Here is a 20,686-nt window from a genome sequence, read left to right on the forward strand (position 1 = left end):
GTAGGATGATGGTTACATTATTTTTTCTTCAAATAATACATAATAAAAATTGAAGATATGCAAGTAATTTATAGTTATTCCTTTTGACATTCAAATTTTATACTTTACTTGTTATCAATAATTTCCTTAGCCGGTGATTCATCTTTCCAATGTTTTGATTCATCGCTTCCACATTGACATTTATCACTTCCATATTGCAATTTATCGCTTCTATATTTCCATTCATATTCCTTATTGCTCAAATTTAAAAATATGTCTCTTGAGTTATTGATTTTCTCGTACTGTGCGCCCCCATGATGAGGCTAACTTGAGGAGGGAGCATAAACATGGGAAGAAGGATGGATATGGGTTGGACCAGGCTGAGGTGAGGAGGGAGAATGCACCACAGATTGGGTTGCAGATAGAGAAGGACGAACCTGAGCTACAAAAACCATTTTTTTCTAATGAAAGACACAACCAGGATGCTGACTTGTAGCTAGGGTAATAACCTGGGATAGTGTTGGAAGGGCTCCATAGACAACAGTGTCGACATCAATTATTGAATGTGGTCGCCATTTATTCTTGCTGGTAGGGTTCTCCATCCTCTCTCTGTCCTAGCATGACAATATCTATAGGTAAAGCTCGTGGTACCCTAGGCAAACCTTTCATCAGCATATGAAGGCACCTCGATGTTGCTCCTCTTCCAACCTTCCAAGTCTCTAGCAAAAAGAACTCGCCAGTCCTCTTTAGAAAAGTCCCGTTTTTCAATCTGTAAGAAAACTTCTATCGTGTTGCATCTCAACCTCATTCATGCATGACAACCAGATATTTTTGCACATCTTCCCATTCTCTGAAATTCCTGCTTTGTCCACGTGTTCTCTCACTCTATATATGCTCACCAATTAACCTGTACATAAAACAAATCATACAATATGTAACCGCACAACATACATATGTAATCACACATGTTTGATCCTAAGCCCTTCTATTATTTTCTTGGCACAATCTGTATTACAATAGTCCTTTTGCGCAACATGTGTCAACTGTATCATTATTGGAAAAGTACGTATTTGGCAGCATAAACATCATATGTAAAAAAGATACACGCTCCCACATCCAAGCATGCAAAGATAACATATATAAGTATCTAAGTACACATCATACACTAAGACAATAGTGTGTGCGACATAATGTTATGCAGAAAAAATAATTTAAACAAATATTATTTATACAATCAATGGTTAAAATCCTTCGATAGAATGAGTGTCTTGAACCAATCGATGTAGCTGGCTAAATAAATGAGCCAGTATAGCTACGCCCTATACGTAGTTGTCCACTACTGCCAAGTTTTGGGGAATTGAAAGTATCTCCAGACATAGCAAGTAGCTCGCTGGACCTACTTCTCGTATCATACTTGGAGCTTCCCACACCCACTTTCTCGACGCTTTATACATATTAGTCTTACGATGTCCTTTAGTGTTATAGTCATCTTGAACCCATCAAAGATGAATGTATTCGCTCCAGAGTCTTATTTATTGGTGAGCATATCGTATCAAACCAGGACATTGCGCCATTGAATGTGTCTGCATTTTTATTACATCAAAAATACATTATCATACACATTGTCATACACACAATTGCACAATTCTATCATACATGCTGTTGCACACGTTATCACATAGCTCTATCAAACACCATGGTACACGCTATCAAACAGCTCAATCACACACAATATCTTATTGCACACACAATCATTATACTATCTCATAAGCTAGGAAGCACGATGACACTATCGGTAAGTTCGTAACTTGATGAGGCACTATCTCCATCCATCATCAACTTGCTTCGTTGTTTCACCATTCTCTGCCACTTGTCTTTTCAACAGGCCAATGTATATCTTCTGGCCTCCGGCCCCCTCCATGCCATTTGCTGACACCCATGCTTCTCCCTCTTCATCCAGCCTCCACTCTCAGGTCTCTCCATCCTGTGATGTCTGTGCCCCTCCCTCTTCTCGTCTCTCTCCAACTCCCTCATGCTCCTCTGGGACATGGACAGATGCCACTTCTTCAGGTTCCTCCTGTACTTGAAATTTCTTCCTTCACTCCATCTTCCTCCCGAACTCCTTCTTACTAAACTTCATCGTCTCCCTCTCTCTCTTTCGAACTCCTCCTTGTTGAACTTCTTCCTCTTCCTCCTATACTTCATCTTCCTCTCTCCCTGCATGGGCACTGCCGGTTTCTTCTTCCTCTCTCATTCTTTACGACAAATTGCTCAATAAGACAAGTACCTCCTAGATATTTTCATTTTCAGCCTCTCTTTCCTTTTGACTCACTATCATTTTATCTACATTCCTCTCACCACCTTTATCTTCTTCCCTCACTGTGCCTACTCTTCCTCCCTCGGCTCTATCAACCACTTCTTTCTCTTTTTTCGTCTTTCGCTACTTTTTTCCCTCTATTTCCTTGTCCCCTACTTGCTCTCCTTTATTCTCATCTTTTGGTTCTTCCTCTTCCACCACTCGGTTCTCATATACAATTTCCACTGCCACCTCCTCCTCACTATTCTTGTTGACATCTATCCTGCACACATTTCCTTCTCTTCTATGCTGACTACCACAAGCTGCAACAACAATGTGTCCACATCATCGCCATGACCTCTTCAATAAAATAATTTCGAGAAATTGTCCAAGTTTCTGTATTTCTCAACACGCTTCATAGCATCACACCAAGATTATTGGAAGCATGGGTGCCTCCAGCCCTCCATATAGAAATGGTGGAAGACATGGTCGATCTATATAGAAAAAGCAAATAATATCAGACACATTATCATACATGTTAACTGAGTGTTAGACACATTTAGTGAGTGTGAAATAGTGTGTGCGATTACTGTCGAAGTCGGACACATCACATTGTTGTATATTTGATTACTGTGTGTGATAACCGTGTGCTCTGGTGTGTACAATAGTATGCAATCACCTAAGTATCCTATTAAAACCCTTAGCACATAGCACCTATGTGACCATGTGTGCAATGTCATTTACAATAGGGTATTTGTCACAAGACCACACAACACCCCGTTGACTAGCAACACCCAATTTTGGGTTTGGGCAACACATTGCAAATAGAGAACAAAGATATTTATAAGAGAAGTACTTTTCTAAATCGATGAAATTTGAGCATGAATCGGACAGTGATTAGGGCTTTTGGGATTGATCTCAAGGAGGGTTCTGTGTTCTTAACTTGAATTTTTGTCGGGTTCATCGGTACAAAATGAGATGACACTAAAGATGCCAATTGAGTTTACCCATTCATGGGGACTAGTTTGGGTATTAATTGCATTTACATACATCGAGGTCTTTTCTCACCTTTTCGTTTTGCGGGACATCTACGTCTTTCAAGCATTTGGCCGACTCAGTGGCCCTCAACTCCAACTCAATCACCTTTGGTGGTCAACAACCCGATAACACGTAACTGTGGTGGTGGATATAACCAGTTTCCCCAAGTATCAAGTGATTCAATTCTGTACAATCATGGCCCAACCAATAAGAAATTCTCAAGAATGACAAGCATTCTAGCTAAGACAAGGACTCTAACATTACTATATGAAAATTTTTGCTTCACAGAACCAAAATCGCTAGCAAAAAAGGCAAAATAGCAACCACCGCCAGTTACTGGGCATTCTTAGGTGCCTAGGACAAGCTCCATTCCACTAGCCTTAAATCGTCGCTGTAAAACATCCTTATGGTAGAGGCAAAGATTGAAGGAACAGTCTGAAAACCAAATCATTAGCATAGAAAAACAAATAAAAGGTTGGGAAAATGCTTGCTTTAGTTCCTTTCAGCTCCAACAGATGTTGGTAGCACTGTTATCTAATTTGCAAGAGAATTCTTCAATAGCAAATTGAAAATTTACAAAATAGGAGTGTCATGGACCTGTAGTCATACCTCAACCAGTTATCATGCATAAAAAGATCCAGCAAATTCATCAGAAAATCAAATGAAAGCTTAAGTACCCTTTTGCAGCAACTGTCAATAAGATGATGCACATTGTTCCAACTTGTGACTCAATGTTGTTAAATGTGATGAGGCAAAGCAATGCGCTAACCCTATGAAGCAAGGTGTAGACGAGCGAGATTTAATAGAGTGCAAATATTAGGACAAAAATTTATCTAAGATATAATATCCACAAAAATAATGTCAAAAATAAAAAACAACAAGCAAAATAACATGTAAGTAAAGAACCAATGTGGAGTAATCTCCGTCTTAAGCAACACCTTCTATGTGCAAAATATAATTCTTGGTGCAAAATATAATTCTTGTGGTGTAATCCCCAAATTGACCTGTCATAAACAAGACCTTCTAAGTGTAGTTCAATTACATAATCATCTACTTCTATATTCACAAAATCATAGTGAAAATAATATGAACAAAACTAAGGTCGAAGCAGCACCTTATATGTTCAAAAAAATTTTGTGAAATGGATATCCTCTAATACTATCTTCTAGACTTCTACATATAGTTTATCTGCAAAATCAAATACAAAATAGACCAAATGCTATTGTATAATATATAATTTAACATTCACAAATGAACCATTAAAACTGGAAAACTAAAAGACAATAATTTTAACAACTCAAATGTTTTTGAGTCATATATAAACAGAACAATTAAAATAATCATAAAAAACATTTCAAGTACAATTATCTCCTTACAAATATCAGTAAGCCTTTAATAGAAGTCATATGTATTCATCAATGTCGTCCTAATCAGGACTAGGAGTGGACAAAGTATCTTTATTTGAATCATCCATATAAAGGATAAATTGATTTTCATCTTTTATTTTTTCATCATCAGCATCTCGTTTTCTTCATCTCTTATTTTTCTTTTACCTTCATTCAAAAAAAGTAGCAAAATTAATGTATTTAGTAAACAATCAAAGGCATTTTATTTATCTTACAAATATTTTACATACCCTTGTCATCATGCATCTTATGAAACAGGAATCTTTCTTACGCTTCTTTTTGGACCCAAGTAAATCTTCAAGCAATATTGATATCATCTATATTAAAAGTAGAGTCCAACTAAGAACCATGTAAAGAAGAATGAAGTAGAACAAAATATTCTTTTTGTGTAATCCATTCATCGTCTAGATTAATATTCTCAACATACAAAGGATCCTCAAACATCTTCCTTTTTGCAAGTCATTTCATTTAATTTCATGTTATACATAACAAAAAGTCAAAAAACAAAGAATTGAGTTCTTTGGTCAAGACGATTTCTTCTTTTCTTATGCACCTATCAGTTATCAAATCATTTTACAAGTCATTAATAGTTAACATATATGATGAATAAAAAATATAAATAAATAATGTAAGTAATAAACATATAATAATTACAAAGAAAATATACTTCAATTACGTTCACATCCTAATGCACTGCATGTAAGATTGAAGAGCAAAGTTTATCAATTATTTTGTTTGATTACTAAATATGTTCCACCAATCACCTGGTATCAAAAAATGAAAATAAACATAATTTAGAAAGCTCAATTAATTCAATCATAAGAATAACAACAAAAGTAAAAGACAAATCTAAAGTATATCAAGCGCATCTTTTGTGTTATAAATTTAGGTTTTCAAAAGTAGCCAAGTGCATCTTCATATGCCTTGAATTGAAGCAAAATTTCACAACATTCTTCTAGATTGAACACCATTCTTTCCAAGCATTTTAAAAACTAAGCTTTCACTTTCATATCTTTGCCAACATCATCATCATTTAAAAAAAAATGTGGTTTCAAATAGTATCCTATAACATGTAGATTATGTCACACAGACTCTTCAAAAATAGGGCAGCACCGGCATCAACAAGACACTGGTGCAAGTGCAGACGTGAGTGCAGCTCTGACTCGCACCCCAACCGCACCCTATTCTATTCCCTTTCAAAAAAATTTCCCTCTTTTTCTTATTCACTCTCTCCCTCTTTCTTTATTTCCAGTAATAAAAGTAAAAGAAAAGACAAACTAAGCTAAGAAACAGCCATATAATTATATATATACTATGAAATATATATATATATATAGTCCTTGAATGTTGATTTTAACTTATCCAAACATCCAAGGACATCAAATCTGAACCGTCCAATTTTAAATCAGACGATCCAGATCATCAACCATCTCCCCCCCTTTCCCTCTCTCTCCTCGTGCCTCTCTTCCCTCTCTCTCTTTCTCTCCCCCATTCTCCCATTCTTCCAACCGGAGCCCAGACGGCTTTGCCCCTTCAGTTGCCAGGGGGGCCTTCGAGGGCTTCGGAGTGGGGCTGCTGGACGGCCCCACCTGCAACGACAGGGGCAGAGGCCCCCACTGCCTCTATCACAAAAGGTAAAGGCATGGGGAACCCAAGCTAGCATTGAACCGATCTATGGAGGGAGGACCGGCGCCACCATCAAGGGGGGCGACTTCCTCCTCTTTCCTCTGTTAAGATGGAGGGAGAAGATGGAGGAAAACCTCACCCCATCGGCAAAGTTAGATTAAAAAAATGACCCTTTCTATTATATTAAAAAAAAAATTACAACTTTTGGATTAAAAAGGTGAACAATTTTAGTTTGATGTCCATAGATGTCATGGAAAAGTTAAGAGTCATTGTATATATACCCTAGCTGCACCCCTGCACCCAATTTTCTTGGGATGTGCTGCATTGGCATCCTGCCTCCATGTTAGACAATGATGCACCCGTTTGCCTCACCTATTATCAAAGATTTCTCAAATTTTCTCACACTTTTTTCTATTACTGTCTACATTGAAGGCAATTTCTTACTTTGTCTTTCTCATATGATGATATAAAAACCCTATAATTGGGTTTTCATCTGAATCGACTACTCTCGAGACCTTTAGTAGAGGTAATATAACTGTATGTATATAAGAAACTGCTTTCCAAAAATTGTTGTCCTCAGTAACAATTTGTGCTATTCTATGTAACATGGGTACTCCTCTTAAGGAGGAGTACCAGCATGGTACCAGTACAACACCGGTACCGGTACGGGTGTGGCGTCGGGTGCAGTGCGGGTGCGTGGCGTCGGGTGCAGTGCGGGTGCTGCGTTGACCGCACCGGGTATGGTCAACGCACCCAAGGTCATTTTTAACCATTTTCAGACTCGGTCAACTTTGATAGAGTCCAATTGTCCGATTTTAAATTTTAACGTTTTTTACATTTTAACGTTCTTTTTACAAATTTCACATCAAAATTTTCGAAAAACCCTTAAACGACCATCGTTTTCATTTTCAACCTTCACCGAAAGACACTGACGGCGAGTGGCGAATGGCGAGCGGCGACGACAGGCGGCGAACGGCGACAACAAGCGGCAAACTGAGTTTTGGGTCGTACTGAGTTTTGGATTTTGTGGGGTTGATCGGAGGCGTTTCTTTGTTGGCATTCTTGTTATTGGTGCTTTTTCGATTGGTGAGTGATGTGGAGCTTCTTTTTTATCTTGTTTTCTCGTTTTGGTGATTTTTCTTTCGATTCGCTTGCCGCTGTCCATTTTTCTTTCGTTGTCCTGGCTTTGTCATGAATATTGTTGCATGCGATGGTAATCTGTCTTTGTTACCGTGACTGTTTTCTTCTTCATTTTATGTTTTTGGTTTTTCTTTGATATTGATGAATCTAGAAGCAACTATTCTCTCTCGATGACACCTTGGACTCCTTTGAGTGTTTTCATCCAGCTGGTTTTCAGTTTTATCATTTCCTTTTTGTTTTCCTTTCCTCGATTTATTTTCTTTTTCGAGTTCAGTGTTCTAATTGTTATTTGCTCTGTATAGATGAAACAAAATAAGCCAGAGAAAAGGACAATTCTGGTTGTTCTTTTGTACATAATTGTTATTTGCTCTGATATATATATATATATATATATATATATATATATATATATATATATATATATATATATATACATATATGTGTGTGTGTGTGTGTGTGTGTATCCGTACCCCCACACCCAAGTTTTTTGAAAATGGTCCGTACCCATACCCGCACCGGTACCTGTACCCATGTGACATGGGTGCTATTGCTTTACCCTTTCCATTTTTATGATAATAAACACTCCTTTGAAACAATAAAGACAAAAACATATTTTTTAATGCTTGTTTATTTGCTTTAACACTTTGTAGAGTAAGATAGAAAGTTGCAAATCATGTAACAATAAGTCATAGAAGTTCTTTAGTCTTTGTAATTTTTCTCATCAAACTCAACATCGATGCATGTTCATACATAAACGTAATCATCTTTGCTTTATCTATTGTTTGCTTATAGACATGTATCTTACTTGTGTCTTCAAAGATCAAATATAGACAATATGCTGCGTAAAGTGTCCAAAAAATATGTCCTAAACCTTCAATCTCTTTTAACTTTAGACATACAACCTTATAGTTAGCAACATTGTCTATAATGATTTGAACTGCATTTTGTATTCCAACTTCTTTAATTACTTTTATGAATAACTTTGCCAAATTATCACATGTCTTATTCACAACATTGATGTCACAAGGCTTTATAAAAACAGTACCAAAAATATTATTAACTAGAAAGTTAAACAAGTTCCTACCTTTACCATAAATACAACCATTTGTCATTAAGCTATAACTAGAATTTGCACATGCTTTATTATATTCTTCTAACATATTGTTCACGTTATCAACATCTTCTTTTACAATCCAAAATCTTTTCTCATAATAACTCGGTGGCTTAAATCCTCGACCATATTCCCCAAAAGGTTCACATATAGACGCAAAATATGAACTAAGACATTTGGAAAAAAAAAAAGAAAACATCTTCTCTATACCCAAATGAACTTTCTTTCTGTGATCCTTTTTAAAGGCCCTGTTGACGGTTGTTTGTTGACCTTTCGAACTTACATATGGATCCATAGGACCTTTTGAACTTCCAACCTTACTAATAGAAGGAGAAGTAAAACCATCACTTGTTGTTCTTTCACCAAAACCTTGATTTCTAACCATATTCAAATTCTTTTGTTTTTTTTTCTTTTTACTAACCCTTATTTGCAGGAATTTCTTAAAAAATGGTATTACCTCTGGTGCAGCATCGTTACATGGTGCAACACCATAGTGGAATGTTCCTTTACTCTTACTACACCATCTTTATAACCTATGTTGCAATATTTTCATTTCAAAATTGCTCTTTTTCCTTTATTACCATAACATTCTTCACTACTATGTTGCCAAGTTGGATCTGTTTGTGGCATTTTTCTCAAACTTACACAACCAATTGCATATATATTTCAATAAAAAATCAAGCAACTTTATTAAGAGGTTAAGAGCTATACAGTACCAATAGCGAAGGTCCGCAAGTGATTTTGCTTTATCTAGTTTATGACATACTCTTTTGATTTGCTGCCCTATGTTATCATTCTTTGAGTGGGTAACCATGGTTGTTGATATTTAAGTTTCTGTTAATTAAAGATTGTCAACGTTGCTTGATCTCATGCCTATACTCTATGCCGTATATAAATCTATACGTTTATAGATATGTGAAAGTTGGATTTTTATGATTCAAAGCCTTCACTGTTGGTAATTGAAAAAGGTAGAATAGAAAGAGCAAGGACTTTTGACATATGGGGGAGGACCATAAACTTGTATTTGAGGAATATTCAAGTGATTAGACAACACAACTATCTGAAGCTTGAATGTGTGGACAAATGTTTCTCTACAACATCCAAAAGCTGGGAGATCCAAATATCATGTCCAAACAATTAGAAAAAACTTAAATTGATTTTAACTGGCCAAAAAAACTTGCAATATATGGTGACATTCTGCCATTCACATGATAAGCTCCATGATATCTAACATGCATGAGAGTGGCCTGCCATGTTTCTTTATGAAAAAAAAAGACAACTGTGGATTAAATTATTACTGCACATTTCTGTTTTGATTGATAAACACAATTTTAGTTTCCCTTCTTTAAATGTTAAATGTTTTTTTAACTTCAAGTTCTTTTTTTTTATAGGACGGATAAATGGTAGCTTATAATAACCCATGCACGTACATAAACATAAGTGGTTGCATACTTCATTTGAATCTTGAACCATTTGAGCCTACAGGAAGCTATCTGTTGGCTATGCTGCAGTAGTTAGTGGGTAGGTACCATTGACACTAAAAGAGAAGCCTTTGCTTTTTAATTCTTTTGAAAATAAGGGCAAATAGTGAGTGTTGTTTTTTACTCATTGTACTTAAGTGATCGTTATGTTTGATATCTTCCATGTAGTTGATCCTCATGAGCTCTTCGTTAGAGGCAATGCTATTCTTCTTGGTTGCCGATGGCTCCAAGTTTTTTGTTATGGATTGCAATAATAAGATGAGCATCACACGTTTAAAGAATCATTTAAATGTATGTCATAAAAGACCTAACTTAGAATTAGGCTAACAATGTATTGCTATTGATGGAAAGATTAATGATGGAAAATGTACTGTTGGTACTTTCAAGTTTGATTCAGATAAGATGTGACTTGATTTAACCAATATGATTATTCTTCATGAATATCCATTTTGTATAGTTAGTCATTCAACCTTTCAGAAGTTTATTAAAGGATTACAACTACAATTCAAGTTATTATCATGTTACACTATCATATCAGATTGCATATATATTTATGAAGATGAAATGACAAAATTACATAATATTTTAAAGAAGATTAATGGGAGGATTAGTCTCACATCTGACATGTGGACTTCGTGTTGTCAGAAACGTGATTATTGACTGCACATTATATTGATAATAGTTGAGAAATAAAAAAGAAAGTTCTCAATTTTATTCTGTTTGAAACACCTCATACAGGAAAAAAACTTGTCAGTCATCAAAGATTGTTTACTAAAATGGAACATTGATCACAAGTTATTTTCAATTATTGCAAGTTATGTTCAATTACATTAAACAATTATTTTACAAATGATATCATGACTACAAAATTGATAGAGCAACCTCTTGAAAATGATGCACTTGTTTGTAATGGAAAAAATTTTCAAGTTAGATATGCTGCTCGTATTCTTAATTTGGTTGTGCAAGATGGTGTCAAAGAAATAAGTGATGTGATTGATAAGATCAAAAAAAGTATAAAATATATCAAAGCTCTATGTGAAATTTTTGATTGAGTAGTGCATCATGTCAAAGTTACTTGTGAAAAAAATACTATGTCTTGATGTTTCAACTAGATGGAACTCAACGTTTCTTATGCTTGATGTAGCTTTACAATATAAAGAAGTTTTTGGTCGTTTTCAAGAACTTGATTGCCACTATCATTTGACACCGACTAAGGACGAATGGAAGAAGGCTACTATTATTTATAGCAGTTTAAAAATATTTTATGATGCTATTAATGTCATTTATATAATCAAGTATCCAACTTCTAATATCTTCTTTAAAAAGTTTTGTGAGATAAAGATGGAAATTGAAAAAATGTGTTCAAGTTCAGATTTTGCCTTTCAAATATGGCAATGAGGATGAAAACAAAGTTTGACCAGTATTGGGATATATGCAATTTAATTTTAGCAGTTGCAGTGGTTTTTTATCCTCATTATAAGATCAAAGTAATTGAGTTTTAATACAGACAATTTTATAAAATGAAGCATATCTGCAATTAAAAACTACCTTTGTGATCTTTATGAAGAATATAAAACTACTTATGCATTGAAGACACCATCTACTGGTTATATTGTTGATGTTGAGAAGAATAGTGATGCATCTAGTTTTACTTCTTTAATTGAATTTTCTTCTAATACGAAGCCTAGAACAAGTGCACTAAATGATTTTCTTGAAAACCCATCACAAAGCCAACGCACAAAATTAGATTTGAAGTTGTATTTGGACGAACTCATTTATCCAAAAAACAATCTATTGATATTTTGACATGGTGGAAGGCCAATGCACCTAAATACCTTGTGTTGTTTAAAATGGTATGTAATATTTTGACTATTCCTATATCAACTGTTGCATCAGAGTCAACATTTAGCACAAGTGGACTTATTCTTGATTTATATAGAATTAGATTATGTACAAAGACCATAGAGGCTTTGATTTGTGGACAAGATTGGTTGTGAGATCAAGCTGAAGGTAATTTACTTATTATTAATGATTTTAAATATATTTTTGTGTTGATTATTTTATTTTTTTTGTTAGATGATTCTGATTTGTCTACACCTTTACTTAAAAAAGAAGCACCATTTTGCATATGTATACATTGAAACTGAATCATAGATTAGAGGTATATATTCTTTTGTACTTATCTATTTTCTTTACATCAATTAGAACATACAGTTATTTGTGTCTAAAATGTTTATTTAATTAAAATTTTTATTTGCATAATGCAGGTTAATTTGATAGCATTACCCTCAGGACCTTAATATAATGTCAACATGGTTGAAGTATATATCCAAATAGAAAGATCATATCCATTGTGGCAAATGAAGGCATTGCAAAAAAAATTTTGCAAGTTTGTACTATATGATGATTTTTTTTTATTGAAGTTGTTAAGGATGACTCCTCACAATTATATATATATATATATATATATATATATATATATATATATATATATATATATGCACACCCTTGCTCTCTCTTTCTCTCTTAATAAGCTTGACAATATCACTAGTCAAGTTTGAGCTAGTGTGATGTTAAGATTGAGTTTCATAGTTCATTTGGTGTTTACTATATATTTTTCGTACATAAATTGGATTTGGATCAGATTTACTTATGACTTAAAAGTCATAAATCAGATTCGGATGGATTGAGATATAACTTAAAAGTCAGATTCGGATGTAACTTAAAAGTTGGATTCAGATCGGATTCAAATATAACTTAAAAATCGGATTCGGATTTGATTCAGATGTAGATTTTAAAGTCGGATTTGGATATGGTATAATTTTTTTTCATCTGAATTTGAATCCAAGTCCAAATCCAAATATATGAATATCTGAAAAATCAGATATGGTAAAAGGTATATCCGATCCGCTGACATCCCTACTCCCCCGTGCCGGGCTTGGCAAAGCGTCGTTGGCACCATGGATGGAGGTGACAGCTGCCTTCACATTGCAATGTACAATGAACCTAAAATGATCAGATGCATTCTGTGAAGCCTTAAACGTATGCCAATTCTCTCTCTCTCTCTCTCTCTCTCTCTCTCTCTCTCTCTCTCTCTCTCTATATATATATATATATATATATATATATATATATATATATATATATATATCTTTCCACGTTGTAATAGGCCGCTCACTTCTGTGTCTTTCTCTCCCCATCAATTTTTCTCTCATGCAGCTGTCTCTCATCCCTTCTCCCTAGTTCACTCTTTGGCTCCATGCTCTGAAGCCTGTTTCCTTTTTTCAGTCTCCAGCTCCCATGCTTCAACGCATCTCTAACATTACACTCCTGGCGAGCATCTCTCAGCTTAGGCGATCTTTGAGATATTCGGCTCAGGTGAACTCCCTCCTTCCGTCTCTCTCTCTCTCTCGATTGCTGGCTTCTTAATAAGCTTTTGGCATACTAGTGTTCGTCTAATTTGGCGTTTTTATGCACATTGCACGTTTTTTTCCTCTGTTTCCGTACTTTTCTGCACATTACTGCAGAAATTCCTTCAAATTGCAGGGTGATCATGGATTATGGTTTTCGGTGTTCGTTTCTTTTTTCCCCAATAGCAGAATACATTCAGGCTCCTACTATATAGTATGTGTTCAGGAAATTTTTGTATTTCTATTCTGTTTTGCTCAAATTCTTTCTTGCAGAAGCTTGTAACTTTTTTTTTTTCACTTTTCAACTGTTTTTTGTCTAATTCAAGCAACTACATGTAAAATCTTCAAACATATGACACTCAGCCGTTTTGCAGGAACTTTTTCCTTTGTGTTCCTAATTTGATTCACAGCAGCTAGTTTACCTTTTCATTCTTGATCTTTAGCTATGTTTGCCAACAAGTTATGACTCCATTTTATTGCATTTTTCTTAAAGCAAATGACGGATAGAACAGTCATCTTCTCTAGCATACGGTTCACACCACAGGCCACTGAGATAGGACAAGAGTATGTAGAACAGGATGTCTTGTTCCTTCTGTCCTTGGAACAGGCAATCAAATGAGCTCTTAAGACTCTGTGCAAGAGTCGTTTAATTTAAGCATGTCTTAGAGAGACTCCAGCATGTGGCCCAAAAACGGATATTACTAGTGAAATATTGCTTGGCCAGGCTTGCATGCCCTAAGCTGCATTTGGTAACCTCTGATCTCATATCTGAAGACAGACTTGCTGCGCAAATCTGAGGTTAATCTAACTGTACATTTAAAAAGCGTAGGTTTCAAATCCATAAGAGTGCTGAAGAGGTCTCAAATTGGAGGGGGAGGGGGAGGGTCTGACGTCAAGTATGGATTTCAAATCTACAAATAAAGGTAGAGAGGAGAGGCGAGAGAGAAGGCTGAGGGAGGGAATCTAACATGACTTTTAAAACCTCAGGTCTCACATCCAAAAGGCTACCCTACTTCTAAGATCCAAAGTTATCAAACACAACCTAGAGTTGGGTAAAACAGATGCTACAGAAATAAGGTTTTACTTTACAAACGAATTAAGGGTTAATCACTTGTACGTTTGACACATAAACCGTGAACTATTGTCTGCACTCAACTTCGGCTGACACCCTGTTGTGATTTATTTTTCATGTCACCAGTGATTGATGGTGGAACTAGCAGCAATTGGGAAATCTTGCTAACCTAGGGGGACGAATCCATCTAGTGGACGTGGACCTGACTTCCTAAGTTTTTGGATGTCAAGTCCATTTCTACACTCGCAAGCAAGGCTTTGCCATCAAAATGGCAGCTAACATAAATACTATTATTTACAGAACTTGTCCCACTTATTTTCTTATTTATGTAATTATGTTGTCTGTTAAGCTTGCTAAAATAGTATCATTTCAGAAAGGTTGTTCTTTTTTTTTTCCCACAACTGTGAAACAAAAACGAGGCTTAAATTAAAAACTTCAAAATCTCCGTTGTGGCAGAAAAGGGCCAGTCAATAATCTGCTACCAATGTCAGTGCTCAACAAGTTTAACATGCTATATAATTGTATTCCCATGTCCAAAAACATAAAAAACACTACAAAAACATATTTGGACAAGCAAGATGTATTCGATCTTTAATCAAGGTCTAAACTCCATGCATTTTACAGCCATTCTACACAAGAATTGCATCTAATCAATCACAGAGACTATCTAAAAATAGAATCATTCTATGCACATAATATATATAAAAAAAGTGAAACTTCACAACTCTGTATCCTACAACTCCAGTCTATAAGGAAAAGGTTATTCACCATACTAATTTCTGTCATAACTTGTTTCAATTAACCATCATCATCCTCCTAATGCTATTTTTTCCCAGGTTGATGTTTCATATTCGTCTAATTCTACGATGCAACAATGTTTATCTGTCCCTAGCCTATATTTACTACTTTGACTTTCCTTCATCAGTTTTTCTTCATCATGGCGTATTCTAGACAGCTAAGCTTGCTCAATCCCTATTTCTATATTAGGTTTTCAAACAAGTCAGAATATGTGAATTTACCACCTACAAGAAGCAAACCATCTCAAACATTTTTAGTTACACATCCATAGCTCTCAGCTACTCCCCCTCCCACCCCCCCACCCCCAACAAAAGAATACATCCAAGACCAAGGAGTATTTCATTTGTGAATGGGAATAATGAACTAAGTGACATCATAAATTGGCAAACTCACTGAATCCCAACTAGTGGCCTGGCAACACAGTCCAAGTAGGCAACCACCCACTTATAGTTTTGGATTGAACTGGTCACAACCAAAACCTGGCGAAGTCCGTGTAACTTGATCAACTCGTCCAAGCTACAAGTGTGGATTCAAACTGCTCAAATTAGGTTCATTTGTTTACAACCTCCACCAGCATCTCCCAATTGGCTTGACATCTTGCCCCCTCAAAACATTAAACTCCACTCTGTCGCTGCATCAAGATACATAGAACGACCAATAGCCAAGCAAGCAATCAACAATTCGCCGGACGCAAAAAAGAAGAAAGGAGAAATTCAAAAGAACTACAAGTGTCGGGCTCCAAATCAATATCCAGAAAATGAAGTAAACAGTTAAGGCCAAAACCCTGGATCGACAAGACAACCACTAAGCGCCAAAACAAGAAACGTCAACAACCTCTCATTGGTCCGATTTCGCGCCCATTGACCTACTAACGGCTACCTCCGTACGAAAGACGGTTTCAGGGGCCCATTTCATTTCCCTCCGCCATTTTCCTTCTAATGGGACCCACAAACCACAACGTCCAACACTTCTCTGCCATCGTGGTCACGTCACATGACTGGCATACAGAAAAAGGACCGCTCGGTGCTACCAGAGGCTTTCTAACCGTCCATCTTCAAACTGATGGTTCAGATCAATCCCTTTCTTGCTTTCATTTTTCAAAGGTGGGTCCCTTCTTTCTTGTGTTGTTTCATTTTGGTACAAATTTCATGATTTTGAAGGCGCCATTTAATTTATGCTTTTGATGTTTAGAATATGAAGATCCACTTCGGCCTTTTTCACCCCCAAGTGAAGAAATAAGTGACAACAGATATTTGACATAGTTACCAAGCACCTTAATTGAACAAAAAATACGGGGAAAAAATAGTGATGTTTTTTAATAATGAATTCATGTGAGATACTATACTAAAAACTTACCTGCTTGACGCTGTAAAAATAAGGCAGAAGATTTTCATGCTTTCCATCCTCTTAAGCTTAATATGCTCCTTTACAACAGTGCACCTCCTAGAATCATGTCAAACCTAATTGCTGGAATGCTTACAATTAGCATGAAGGAAAGAAATCCACCGATGAACAGCACTGCACCTAAAAATCAAGAATTTAAAAATCAAGAATTTATTCCAGAAAAAAATCACAAACCGATAGGTTTGTTGTGAAAAGCAAGCCAGCAAAGAAAATATCAGTATCAGTACCATATGGAATTCCAATGAAAAAATCACGAATTTCAGATATTTTTTTCAACTCAGCACCTTCACTAGTAAAAGTTTCCACTTTCCTTTACTGGCTTTGGAGGGTTCTCCGCTGCAGAAGAAAGATACTCCCTTCCCTCCATGGTGACTTGTTCTGCAACCAAAGATATATATTTCTTAGCTTTCGTTGCTTGTACTTTGACCTGCTCAGAGACATCTTCAAAAAGCACCATGGCTTTCTTAGAATATCAAAATTAGGTGGACACCATTTAAAATCATATAATTTCCTTACATATCCTAGCTGAAGCAGCTAAATATCCTAAAACATCTAGAAAATTTTCCAGTTACACTCGAAATGCCCAAACATATAATATATTCATTTCCCAACTTCACATATCAATCAGTGCTTTCACCCAATATTGTTGAAACTCAAAAGAGTACATTCCAAGTTGTAAAAGACATGCCTGAGAAACAAAGAGCAATTTTATTTAAGATAATCACTTCTTTGAAGCAACTAGTGTTAAAAGAAACAAAGAGATATTTTATATATATATATGTAAAGAGAGAGTTCAGTTTTCCAAGATTAGCCATGTTTAACATTGATATTCATGTTAGTGTCTACGCAATATAACTATTTCTTCCATTGACTAGCTAATCATTTTTAAATCTCACTAATTCACCGCCATGGGTAAGCTCTTGTAATGAAGGTTCGGAAGAAAAGCTAGAACATGTGTTCTCACATGTGGTAAAAGGGAAGCATGTTATCTCAATAAAAATCTGAAAAAATGAAATGTAATTTCTACTTGTGACAACAAATATTTGACATAGTTACCAAGCACCTTAATTGAACAAAACATACGTGGAAAAAATAGTGATGTTTTTTAATAATGAATGCATGTGAGATACTATACTAAAAACTTATCTGCTTGACCCTGCAAATATAAGGCAGAAGATTTTCATGCTTTCCATCCTCTTAAGCTTAATATGCTCCTTTAAAGTGCACCTCCTAGAATCATGCCAAACCTAATTGCTGGAATGCTTACAATTAGCATGAAGGAGAGAAATCCACCGATGAACAGCCGTGCACCTGAAAATCAAGAATTTATACCAGAAAAAAATCACAAACTGATAGGTTTGTTGTGAAAAAGCAAGCCAGCAAAGAAAATATCAGTATCAGTTACCATATGGAATTCCAATGAAAAAATCACGAATTTCAGATATTTTTTTCAACTCAGCACCTTCACTAGTAAAAGTTTCCACTTTCCTTTACTGGCTTTGGAGGGTTCTCCGTTGCAGAAGAAAGATACTCCCTTCCTCTATGGTGACTTGTTCTGCAATCAAAGATATATATTTCCTAGCTTTCTTTGCTTGTACTTTGGCCTGCTCAGAGACATCTTCAAAAAGCACCATGGCTTTCTTAGGATACAATTCATACGCTTCCTCTGACAAGTCTTTCATTTTCGCAGCCTGCTCTTTGTAAGATTCTATCGTGCTCTTCCATGCTTCTTGTGACTCTTCCAACTGCTTCTCAAGCTCATTCTTCAATTTTTCCACTTTAAAATCCAGATAATGGTCCTGAACAAACAATTATGATCACAAACTCCAAAAGGTTTGGCAAAACATAAAAAGAAATTATATACAACACCAATATGTCATAGCAAAATTAGGTGGACACCATTTAAAATCATATAATTTCCTTTACATATCCTAGCTGAAGCAGCTAAATATCCTAAAACATATAGAAAATTTTCCAGTTACACTCGAAATTCCCAAACATATAATATATTCATTTGCCAACTTCACATATCAATCAGTGCTTTCACCCAATATTGTCGAAACTCAAAAGAGTACATTCCAAGTTGTAAAAGACATTCCTGAGAAACAAAGAGCAATTTTATTTAAGATAATCACTTCTTTGAAGCAACTAGTGTTAAAAGACATATTTCTTGGCCTGTGACATGCACACCTCACTCCAACATTCTGTAGACGCATAGATGCACTTCCTAATGCAACTCATTTAAAGGGGTCAAACGCCTTCCTGATTTGTGAAAAAATTATAAAAGGGCAAAAAAAAACCTACTAAGGTTTATTAGGGAGGACAACACTTTACTCATTTCTCTCCCATTACATAGGTGACCAGCAACTCACTGGAGGTGACAAGAGCAGTTATGAACTTTTTCAGTAATGGCGTGCCAATAAATTTTTCTTTTCTACTTTTTGTCCACAGGTGTTCGGTGCAGGAAATGTTAAAACTAAGACCTTGCGAAGGAGAAGAGGATAAAAAAATAATTTTATGTGTTACATTATGTTGCATCTTATCCATGTTTAAATTTTAACTTTTATGTTGTAATAGTGAAACACACATTTTTTATGGAAAAAACTTGACTCTACTGAGTCAATAGTCTGCATCTAGCTGAACCCAGGCTGCGATGAGAAATCCAATGATGGCCTTGCATCATGAATGTTTCACCACTTCAGCTTGCTTCAATGCCTTCAGTAACATTATTTTGTATTCCCATAACAAAGTTCATAATCTAGGGTATTTCTCGTATCTTTTAACAGATACAAATCAAGATAATAATCCAAAAAAGCGAAACTGAAGTTTGAAGTCAACTATCATTCCACACATGCATTTGCCAACTTTTGATTCATGCAAAAACATAGACACATTCTAAACTTGCAGCACACGTACACACACACACACACAACCAATAAGTAACACATACAGTCAATAAGGAAGACACAAACTTACACAGCCAACCAGGAAGACGCATGCAAGCTATTGACATAACTGGAATGCAGTAGCAAACCATTGGAGGCAGAAGAAGTGGCCGAATTCCAAACTCTAAAGCAAATGAGGGGCATGCAACCAGCTGAAAAGGAACACAGATACGTACAAGTTTGGATGTAACTGGAATTAAGCAGCAATGACTGGAGCAAGAAGAAGCGGCTGAATTCCAATGTCAAAAACAATCGAGGCTAAAATGATTCAATGCCATGCAAAATTTTAAGAGCAACAGAGGAGACTCCAAACTTCTGAAGACAATATTTGTTGCCAGCAATCTCCCAAACTTCGAAAACTCTTGCAAGAAACCAAAAAAAGGGGAAAAGAAGAGCCCTAGTTACCTCCGATAAAACACAAAACACCCAGGACTGCAACGAAACCCTAAGAGCTAGAAGAAGCATAAAGGGAAAATGAAACTGAAGCATTACAGATCCTTCGTGAGAAGCGGTGGCAAACAGAATCATTCTGCCAGAAGTTAATCTCTGCATGTGAAACTGATTGCGGAAATGCAGGTGATGATGGTTCTTGACGTCCATGCACCTGAGAGGAATAGCGCTGCAGCCCTAGGAAGGAAGAAGAGGATGGTGTTGGCGCCCGGCCGACGGAGAAAGTGTGGTTGCCCTCGGAGCCAAACTTGAGCATCCATGGGAAATTAGGCCCTCAACAGCAGTCCTGGCAGCAAGAGCAGGAGATAACACGAGGGTCCAAGAGAGGAAGAGAAGACGGAGAATGGGACGAGTGGCAAGAGGTAACGTTGAAGAGAGGTTTCTGTTGCGTGGTGGCCCTGCGGATTTCATATCTCATCTCATCTCAGACTTTTTTGGATTTTTTATATTTTATGGATGTATAGTGCATACCAATTAAGGTCGAAGCCAATAATTTTGAAATGAGAAGCAGCAATCAAAATATTCTCACA

At 36.0% G+C, this 20,686-nt stretch overlaps 1 protein-coding gene across 1 annotated transcript; it reads right to left on the bottom strand.

Annotated features, from left to right (window-relative positions):
• Positions 1–1,119: 1,119 nt before the first annotated feature.
• On the bottom strand, positions 1,120–20,437 carry LOC116267691 (uncharacterized). The gene is made up of 10 exons (XM_050075269.1): positions 20,199–20,437; positions 19,738–19,858; positions 18,254–18,538; positions 17,989–18,072; positions 17,053–17,235; positions 16,714–16,881; positions 15,751–15,988; positions 3,638–4,083; positions 3,344–3,498; positions 1,120–2,769 (listed from the first exon to the last, which is right to left on the bottom strand). The coding sequence occupies exons 1-6, from the start codon at positions 20,304–20,306 to the stop codon at positions 16,784–16,786; spliced, it is 879 nt and encodes a 292-aa protein (XP_049931226.1). The 5' UTR covers positions 20,307–20,437; the 3' UTR covers positions 1,120–2,769; positions 3,344–3,498; positions 3,638–4,083; positions 15,751–15,988; positions 16,714–16,783.
• Between the last annotated feature and the right edge of the window lie 249 nt (positions 20,438–20,686).

The sequence above is a fragment of the Nymphaea colorata genome, chromosome 14 (assembly GCF_008831285.2).
Source record: "Nymphaea colorata isolate Beijing-Zhang1983 chromosome 14, ASM883128v2, whole genome shotgun sequence".
Taxonomy (NCBI): Eukaryota; Viridiplantae; Streptophyta; class Magnoliopsida; order Nymphaeales; family Nymphaeaceae; genus Nymphaea; species Nymphaea colorata.

Bases quoted from the DNA above. Each gene is read 5' to 3' on its own strand.
- LOC116267691 (XM_050075269.1), bottom strand. From the start codon at position 20,306: ATGGACGTCAAGAACCATCATCACCTGCATTTCCGCAATCAGTTTCAC. The intron at 19,859-20,198 runs GTAATGCTTCAG...GTTCCTTTTCAG, and splicing joins CCGCTTCTCACGAAGGATCT to CTGGTTGCATGCCCCTCATT. The intron at 16,882-17,052 runs AGTGAAGGTGCT...CTTGATTTTTAG, and splicing joins GGAAAGTGGAAACTTTTACT to GTGCAGTGCTGTTCATCGGT.